Source organism: Pollicipes pollicipes, unplaced genomic scaffold, assembly GCF_011947565.3.
Source record: "Pollicipes pollicipes isolate AB1234 unplaced genomic scaffold, Ppol_2.1 Scaffold_5724;HRSCAF=6776_pilon_pilon_pilon, whole genome shotgun sequence".
NCBI classification, from domain to species: domain Eukaryota; kingdom Metazoa; phylum Arthropoda; class Thecostraca; order Pollicipedomorpha; family Pollicipedidae; genus Pollicipes; species Pollicipes pollicipes.
Genome location: NW_023596746.1, coordinates 41,389,865 through 41,399,498, shown reverse-complemented (window position 1 = coordinate 41,399,498; position 9,634 = coordinate 41,389,865). Strand labels below are relative to the sequence as shown.

Below are 9,634 nucleotides of genomic sequence, written 5' to 3'. Positions count from 1 at the left end.
TACGACCGGTGCCAGGCGCAAACTTTGAAACGTAAGGGCCAGGCGCCTACTTTTGTAAGAGAGGGGGTGGGGGGGGGGGGACGATCTCGAGGAGGTTCCAGACAGAAGCTGTTATGGGTTGCTTGCAGGAAGCAGCAGCGTAAGGTGCTCATGCGTCAGGCGCTCTTGGAGCTGTTTCACGTTCCGTTTTGGCATGCTATCAGGGACGGCGCAGAGGGGAGAGACGGTAGGGGAGAGAGTAGGGGAGGGGACGGCGCAGAGGGGAGAGCAACAGCAGGTTTGCTCCCTCACAATTTCGAGAGACCCTTTCGCTCAAGTTAAAAAGTTTGAAAGTACACATATCTTAACAAAATTCAGTTGACGGAAGCCCCATGTGTAAGAGATTTGTACGGAGTGCTCCATCAAATTCAATACAGAATACTAAGTCGGGCTCCAAGGGCCCTTCTCTACATCAGGAGGCTTGTTGTCTGGATAAGAATTTAGGATTGTTTTTATTTGCCTACGAATGCCCGTTGTTGGCTCGGGAGGCCCCCGCTATAAATGAGGAGTCTCCTGTCCTGGAAAAGGAGGCCCCTCTATATATTCGGAGGTCTCTACGCTGGACCAGGGCCTCTCTCATACCTCAGGTCACTGCTTCGGATAGGATGCCCTGTTTTGTGATATTGAGGCCCTTTGCCGGATTTGGGCGTCCCTTTGTGAATCGGAGGGATCCTGCTGTGGATTACGGGTTTTCCATGTGTGTCAAAGGGCCCTGTATGGAACAAGAGGTCATGTCCTTAGATGGGCAGACTGCCGGATCGGAAATCCCCTGAATTATTCGGAGAGTCCTTCTTCGGGATTTTTTTGCAGTGTCGGTATTGATTCACCTGGACATTGATGCATATCATAAATATTACATAATGGGCACGAACCCCTGCGCCCCCTCCCCTCCGTTGGACGCGACACGGAAGAGGCCACCTTGGGGAGGCCATTTGTCCAGGATGCTCCGGGGAAAACTTGCCCCAAAACCTCAAAGGGACTGGCGCCGCCCTTGCATGCCATAGTCGTAGTGCGTTGTGTAGGGCCCTTCAGGCCCCCTTATTGGATATTTTCTTCGGTCCCCACAGACCCGCATTCTTTAAGGGAGGGGCAACTGTCGCGCGTGCCTCATATGGTGTGCTCCTCAGGGCGGCGTTGCCTTTTACGGTCCTGCCCTCGTGCGCGACGCGAATCTTTCCACTCCGTCTAAAGGTCGGGATTGTTTAGTCAACTATTTCCTTCGAACTCAGATACGCTGTGCTTGATGCATTTGGAAGTTTGGGCGGTTGCGGCTGCTTGGCCTGCGACAGGCGGCTTGCCATTCGGAAGTTTGGGCGGTTGCCGGCTGCTTGGCTTGCGACATGTGGCTTGCCATTTGGAAGTTTGGGCGGGTGCGGCTGCTTGGCTTGCGACAGGCGGCTTGCCACTTGGAAGTTTGGGCGGGTGCGGCTGCTTAGGCTTGCGACATGCGGCTTGCCATTTGGAAGTTTGGGCGGGTGGCGGCTGTTTGGCTTGCGACATGCGGCTTGCCATTTGGAAGGTTTGGGCGGGTCGGCTGCTTGGCTTGCGACATGCGGCTTGCCATTTGGAAGTTTGGGGCGGGTGCGGCTGCTTGGCTGCGACATGCGGCTTGCCATTTGGAAGTTTGGGCGGGTGCGGCTGCTTGGCTTGCGACAGGTGCCTTGCCATTTGCCGGCGTCGATGTAACTTCGCCGATAGCTGAGTCACCGGCTGCGTTCGAATGACTGATGGAAATGTCAGTCTGGGGTCGCCAGCCACAGCTACGGGTGATTCATATCAGTGGCTTCCGTCGACACATGCATGGGTTTCTAGCTATTGTTTGCGTGCTCGGCGGGCGCCAGCGGCATTTGTTCTGTCAGACGGCACACAATGTGACTGCGCGTGGCGCTGCCGGCACTCGGCTTCAGAGCCACGGCACTCTGAATCGAAGTCTTCGCTGGAGCTTGTGGTGATTGTTCAGCCGCCAAGTGCAGGTGTCAAGCGGGGATCGTCTTCAAACAAAAGTGCTCTTAAACACTCCTGTTTTTATTTTTTATTTGACTGAAATGTTTTGCATGCTTGCCTGGGTTCAGAGCTCAATGTTCAGAGCCAGGCAGAGTTTGTTGGCGTGTATCCTGATGCGGCCACTCCAGACGGACAGGATGCACTTCAGCGGCTTATTTTACCCCAATTCCTTACCAGACGAGACCGCGGGACTTCACGACATCGCCACAAGCACGATACGGCCAGGTCAACCCGCTGCGACCAGGCTGATTATCACTGGCCGGCTGGCCTTTCTGCGTCGATCGGGCCAAACCACGCGCCCGTGCTGGAACCCATGCCGCTGTCGCCGTGACCGCGAGTCCATCGTCTTTTCGCCAGGCCACGATGGTGGCTCTCCCGCAACGCTACGCCCCCGTTACGCCCTGCGCTGCGTTCTTTCCGGAGCGTAATGCCGAAGGAAGCGGCTGGTGCTGGTGCACGACCACCACGAGCGGCCCCGAAGCCCCTCATCAGTCGACGGCGCCCTTGATCTCGTGCCGTTTACCTTGAGGTGGCGGCGGCCGTGGGCGCTGGCCCGCCCCTGCGAACGTCAGCCTGGCTGGGCGGGCTGGGCGGCGGGCGCGCCGAGCGCAGCGGCGTGTTTACCGGCCGCGCGCGGCTCCAAGGTCAGCGACCTGCCACCGGCGCCGCCGGCGGTGCCGCCCAGCCCGCCCGTCCAATCACCGCCGCCCAGCCCAGCCCAGCTCAGGTGCAGTATCCGCCCGTTCGGGCCGCCCCGCGCCGCGCGGCCCACCAGGCGGATGTTGACTCGGGCGCGCGGCCGACATGCGCTCCGTCCGGTCGGTTCGCGGCCCGTCCGGTCGCCTCGGTCGCGGCCCCGTCCGGTCGCGCCGGGTCGCGCCGGGCTGAGCCCTCAAGGCCTCCCGGCTCCCGGCAGCCGGTGGCGGCCAGGTCCGGGCACAGCTGTGCGGAGCGTGGGCTGCTGCTGCAGGGGCGTCACCGCTTGGCAACTACGCAGTGCTTCGGGGTATCCCTGGTCGCCTACTGCGCGCTTGGTGTTTGATGGGGCATGCCCGCGGAATGGCCGATGGTGCTGAGCGCCCTCCATAAAGCCCAATCAACAGTGACGGGGCCGCGCTTGGCAGCGGCCCGCTACGGACGCGGAGCTCACAGTGACGGCGCCAGGGCGTCGTCACTCGGCGGCGACGCCGTGATATGACGCGCGCCGTGTACGCCCCAGTCCGGGACGGCGGTGCGCCACCCCGCAGTCTGTGCGCATCCGGTGGCGCCGGCGAGACGGTCGCGCGCCTGAGACGCGGCTCACGCTGAGCACGGGCCCCGGCGTGTTTGCCGGCTGTCGCTGCCGGCCACCGGCTGGGCGTCGACCCGCCGCTGGCGTCATACCGATGTCGGGAGGGGCGGACGTTTGGTGTATTCCGAATGTGTTTTCAGGCGCGATTATGCTGTCGAATCGAGCGGGGGCGGGTCGTGATTCAGTTCAGCGTTTTTAGTTGTGCGTCAGCCCCCTCAGGCGTGGCGGCGATGGGCTTTTGGAGGTGCTTCTTATGACGATTACGTCGCCACGTTCAGCTCGGCATGGATCGGGGCAGTGCGGCGGAAGCATCGGTGACAATCAATTCGTGATGCGAGGTCAGTGGCGGCCGGTGCCAACCCGCTGCCACGTGCGTCGCAGCCCGCCGGACCGCCTGCAGCCCAGACCCCAGACGGCCGCGACGCGTCAGTGGACACGCCACGTCCAGCTGCTGGCTGTGACACGTGCGGCGGCGGCAGGCGGCACGTGTTGGGCTCGCACGGACGTGACACGTGCGGCGGCGGTGGGCGGCACGTGTTGGGCTCGCACAAACGTGCCGCGCACGCCTCAAAAGCGGAGCGCGCTTTGCTGCGGACATGTCGGCGGGCACAAAAAGCTCTTACGGCTTATACGGCATGGTCTATGATTCGCATTGCCGGTAATCGGATTGCTTTGCAGTGAAGTCTAGAGAGGATTTATGCTGAACAAGGCCGTCTGATCGCAGCTGCGTCGCTCTGAGTAAGCTTGGTTTGTGTTCTGCCTGGGAAGATGCCACCGCCCGGAATATTACGTTACGTGCTTGTTCTCGGTCGCCTTGCTTGATACCAATTTTCAAGGTTCGCTTCTTATTTACTGTGGTAAAGCTCCTTGCCAAACAATTACAGCGTCGAGCTACAAGCCATCCAGAGTGATCTGTTACATTCCGCAGCACTAACGCACACAGACGAGTCCATTTGGCACCAAACCACGCGCCGCGCACCACTTCGCCGCGTCCATTCCGGCCGTCCACACTTTGATCCGCGCACTGACCGATGGCGCGGCGCGGCGCGGCGGACAACGGGCTCCGCCGCCCGCCGCTCGGTCCCAGCGTCGGCCTGCAGCGGCGCGGCCGCTCGCCTGTGGCGCCTCGCCTCGCCTCGCCTCGCGAGGCGGCGCGCTCGCCGTCGAATCGCGCGGCCGCTTCGCGCGGCCTACAGTCGGCTGGTGTGCACGTGCTGGGTCTTCACGATGACGGTGGTGTGCCGCAGCCGACGCTGGTTGCGGTCGACAGCTCCGTACCAGCCCCACACGATGGACATGATGATGAGTCCGACCACGTGGCCCACTATGAGACTGATGTACAGGTAGCGCCGCTGCTTCTCGCGCTCTTCCTCGGTCATGGTTATCTGGCGGGTCAGCTTGGTGAAGATGTCATCGTCTATGCCCAGCTTTTCGGCGGCTGACTTGTCGACCAGCAGCCAGATGGAGATGCCGAGCCCAACCAGCAGCGCCAGCGTCAACAACGTCAGGAGCAGGCCGTTCCACAGCAGCCAGCAGATCTGGCCGCAGCGCGTGCGGCGCGCCGCCGCGAAGATGAGCAACAGGTCGCAGAGCACGCTGAAGGCGGACACTGCCAGCGTCACCCACGTCGCGATCTCGAGCGTTTTTGGTGTGAAGTGATCAAGCACGTCGCGCGGCCATAGCCGGAAGTCGTGCTTGACCGCGTTGAGCACCGACCACACGAGCGCGGCCAGGTCAACAAGCAGGAAGATGACGCCGATCAGGATGGTGCCCGTGCGCAGGCCGAAGCAGCAGCAGCAGCGCGCCATGGCGGTGGCCGGGCTCCTCGCGCTCGCCGCTCGCTCTCGCTCTCCCTCGGCGCCGGCGGCCGGCACGGTACGTCAGCCTGGAACGTAAACAGCGGCCGTCAGCGGTGAGGTCGGCAGCGGCGCGCAGCGGCGGCAGGGACCGTCGGTCAGGCTGTCTGGGGGCTTTCCTCCGACCGAGACCCGCGTGACGGAAGCGCAGGCGCCGCGGACGGGCGCGGCGCGGACGGGACGGGCACTGCAGCTGCCGCGCCGTCTCCGGACCGGCCACGTGACCGCCAGCCGCCGCGCGTGGGCGGCTGAGTGCGTGGACCACGGCACAGACGCTCGCAGTGACCAGGCGCCCGGGCGGCGAGCCCGGCTGACACCTCTCACAGACACGGAGGTATTCGCTCTCCTCCCCGCCGGGGCTCCTCCTCCCGCCGTGCCACTCCTCCCGTGGCTTACGCCTGGCTACGCGTTTGCCAAGCCCACCAGTTGTGCAAGCGCAACAGTTGCCGCCGGGCCCGGGTCGATGCAGCGGCGCCCGGCTGTCGGCCGGCTCCAGCACCGCCCATTGGTTGGGCTCAGACCGAGACGTTTGGTGGGATTCGGCTCCGCTCTCGGCTCGCGCGGACTGAACGATGGCTTGCAAGGAAACTCAGAGGTGGGCTTATTGCCCTCCCCGCTCTGTTTTCGCGCCTTTTGGAAAGACTGCCACACACCCCCACATCGCGCCTAGCTTTGCATTCTGGGCGGACGCTAGGCCCGCGAACTACGTCGTTGAAAGCAATCGTGCTCGCTCAGTCACCAGAACGTTCCACCCGTCTCTGACATCGTCCACCGCGGCACACAAAGAACAGAGCCGCCCGGCTTCGCGGCCACCCGCTCACCCCTCACCTTTGACGTTGTGTTCACTGCCGCAGCGGCGCCGCGCCCCTCCCGGCTGACGGCCAATCTCCGACTGAGCGCGCCCTCTGGCGGCGGCCGCGGCGGCCTGGCGCGTCAGAGGCGGCCGCAGCCGGGCGTCCCGGTCCGCGCGCCGCACCCTGACCTGGAGCCGGAGCCGGAGCCGGCGCTGGCGCCGAGGGCAGAGGCTGGGGAGCGGCGCCCAGGCAGAGCAGCGCCGCGGCGGCCACCCTGCCTGGACTGTGGACCGGGCCCGGACGAGGGTGCCCGGTGCCGAGCGGCTTTGCCCGGACGCCGCCAGCGCTGACGGGTTTGGGCGGACGGCGGAAGGCGCCGGAGCCGGCCGACGCTGGCCCCGATTGTGGAAAGAGGACGATGGGCGTTAGAGGAGAGGACGACTGCCAAGGTTGGGGGGGGGGGGGGGTGGCTTGGCGAATATCTTGTTTGTTTTATGTGGTTTGAGCAGAGGCTGGTTATGTGTGCTTGGTACTTTTTCTGGTACATGGCTTGATTTCGGCGAGGCTTCTACGCATCAAGATGGATTTGGGGGTTTGGCCTGACCTCTGACCTTGTTGTCTGGCCGTCCATGTGTGGAGCCCGGTGGTGCTGATGCGGGCGACCCGCTCAAATTGCAGTTCACTCCCAAAGCTACCTCTGAACGGTGCTGACCTGAACTGAGCATCCGTGAAAAGAATGTCTTTCCATCTGCTGGATGGCCTTTGCTAAAGACAAAACAAAAGATGTAGCGAATAAACACGCGGGACAAGGTAAAAAAAAAAACGAGTTGAGACTGGTGCGTTGCTGGGTAACGTCACTTCACAAGGCTCGCACGTGGTGCTGCCGCGCTGACGCGCTAATGCTCTGTTCGTTGCCCCGGTGTTGCGGGGAAATAACCACATACCAACATGCTGAGAAGAACTACCACTCCGTGAGAAGTGGTGGAGTGGGCTTACGAGGAAATCTTGTTCGTGCTGTCACCGACATAATTTTTCGTGCGGTGTTGCACGACTACGAAGAACCCCTTGCGCCTGGTTTACGTGCCGCCATTTCGCCGTTCCGTGTGCGGAGTTGACGTCTGCGGCAGTCGCTTAGCAATGTCTGGTGACGGTGTCATTTGTGCAGCGACAGGACAGCGTCGTAGTCGATACCGGCTTGATGACTTGACGCCGGATGAGCGAGAGCTGAGCGTGTGCATTACGGGCAGTCTGGATGGACTTAGGAGCCAGCGCGTGGCGCGGGGAGGCCGCTTGATGCCGCCACCGTGAGCTCGGCCGGCCGCGTGCCGACGTCGGCGGCCGGCCCGTGACCCTGGCGGCGACCTTTCGCCGCGGGTCGGCGGCCGGTTCACGAGCCGGTCTCAGCCCGCCCGCCGGCGTCACGGCGGCCAGTCACGCGGGACTCGGTGCCGGGACCGCGCACCGTGCGCGGAGGCCAATCGTGGCCAGCGGAGAGGTGCCTGTGCCCGCCGCCCACCGCGACCAGCGGAGAGGCGCCCCACCCGCCCGCCCACCGCGACCAGAGAGGCGCCCCCATCCGCCGCCACCGCGACCAGCAGGAGGCGCCCCCACCCGCCACCGTGCGCGGAGGCCAATCGTGGCCAGCGGAGAGGCGCCCCCACCCGCCTCCCACCGCGACCAGCGGAGAGGCGCCCCCATCCGCCGCCCACCGCGACCAGCAGAGAGGCGCCCCCACCCGCCGCCCACCGCGACCAGCGGAGAGGCCCCCCACCCGCCACCTACCGCGACCGCAGAGAGGCGCCCCCACCCGCCACCGTGCGCGGAGGCCAATCGTGGCCAGCAGAGAGGCGCCCACCCGCCGCCCCACCGCGGCCAGCGAAGAGGGGTGCCTGTGCCCGCCGCCCACCGCGACCAGCGGAGAGGCCCCCCACCCGCCACCCACCGCCGCGCCGCACGCGAAGCGCATGTCATTGATAGGGTCCGCGGCTAGCTGATGGTGGACCGGCGGCACCGTGCCCTCCGGAGCGGTGCCCGGTAGAGTGTCGGTCCGGCGGGTCGGTCTCCCCCCCCCCCTCCCCCAGAGACACCAGCTCCCAGTCCGTCTGCGTCAGGCGCTCCCGTCGCCGCCCGGTCAGGCCAGGCCGCGCTGGGAACGCCGGACGTGCGGTCCACAGCTGGCGTGCAGAGGTCACCACTCGCCAAAGGCTGGGCGATTCAGGGGGCGCGCGCTGACGTGGAGCCACGCCCGGCATAGCGGCTGGGCGACCAGGACGGGCGCGCCTGCGTGCATGCTTTCATGGGGCTAGCGGTAGCGGCGCCCGGCACGAAGCCCGCCACTGAACCTGCAGGCTCTGCGCGTAGTTCAGGCAGAGCGCTGTGTCCCAGGACGCCTGGCTGTATGCTGTATACGCGTTAAACAGAGGCCTGGGCGTCCGAACTCGGAGTTCTGGGGCGTGGCTTGGGGACAGACATGGGCCGGCATCCCACCTGAGACCTCTACGACGGGATCGCGGCTCCAAATGCTCGGTCGGACGATGTCTGGTCGGAGATGGGCGACAGTTCCTGCGGAGCGGGACGGCACGCCTCCATTGGCTGCGGAAGCCCTCCGTGCAGTCCCTTCTTCCCACTCATTCGGTTGCGTTTCATTGCCTTTTTGTAGATGCCATAACAACGGTACCAGCGCCCCCCCCCCCCCCCCCGTGCGAGGGTGCATGCATGGATGGGTGCCGGTACAACTCCGGGAGAGCCTGACCAGAGAAGCCCAGGCCCTGCCAACGATTGTTCTCATCGCCGGCAGTGCTGGGTACTGCCGGCGACGACTGGCCGCCCAGCCCAGTCCTCTTGGCTGTCGCCGGCAGTACCTGGGTACTGCCGGCGACGACTGGCCGCCAGCCCAGCCTCCCTTGGCTGTCGCCGGGGCTGCCGCACCTGGCGTGTGCGGTACAGTAAAAGACGGATCGAGCGCCGTGGGACGGACGAGGCGGTTGTAGGCGGGATTGTTATCACCGTGTAGATAACGACACCACACTATTGTGGAAAAGAACCCGTGGGTTTTGGGAAGCCATGCGAATGGGACTCACACAAATGCATTGACATGTTCTTGGGTCATGAGTTTAACGAGGCGGGGCGTGCTGATAATCAGCGTCAGCGCACACACGATTTACACTAAACATCGCCTGAAAATTGACTGAGTATGAATCTTGCTGTCTTGACATTTTGAAGAGACGAAATGTATGAATTTGCACTGGTTTACATTTTTGACAGTTGCAAAGACAGTGCAGTTAGGGTACATTATAAGGTATATATTGCGAAATTCTCCAATCTTTGGGTGGGCATTGATCACACTGGACAGGATATCGTAGTCTTTTTCCCTTGGTTTGGCCCGCAGTGTCTTGCATTCTAGGTGAGTATCAGGGAAGTAATATTGACCGCTTTCCACTGGCGAACTTTGTGTCTGACGGTTTCGAAACATGTTGTGAGTTTAGCCAGCACATGTGCCTACATGGTGTAATAAGTTTCACGTCTTCGTCTGCTCCGGTAGCTCATATAGGACATCAGCTATTAAAAACGCCGCAATACTGATGGGTCTGTCATTCTTGCACGATAGCACGCGATAGTTTGGACACATCGACCGACACTTGTGTCCACTA

General features: G+C 63.2%; 1 protein-coding gene across 1 annotated transcript; it reads right to left on the bottom strand.

Moving 5' to 3' along the window:
* Positions 1–4,432: 4,432 nt before the first annotated feature.
* On the bottom strand, positions 4,433–6,068 carry LOC119103916 (uncharacterized). Its single transcript, XM_037227614.1, has 2 exons — positions 6,019–6,068; positions 4,433–5,219 (listed from the first exon to the last, which is right to left on the bottom strand). Exon 2 carries the CDS (start codon positions 5,140–5,142, stop codon positions 4,525–4,527), a length of 618 nt encoding a protein of 205 aa, XP_037083509.1. The 5' UTR covers positions 5,143–5,219; positions 6,019–6,068; the 3' UTR covers positions 4,433–4,524.
* Positions 6,069–9,634: the final 3,566 nt, after the last annotated feature.

Excerpts from the sequence above, each read along its gene's own strand:
- LOC119103916 (XM_037227614.1), bottom strand. The coding sequence starts at position 5,142 with ATGGCGCGCTGCTGCTGCTGCTTCGGCCTGCGCACGGGCACCATCCTG.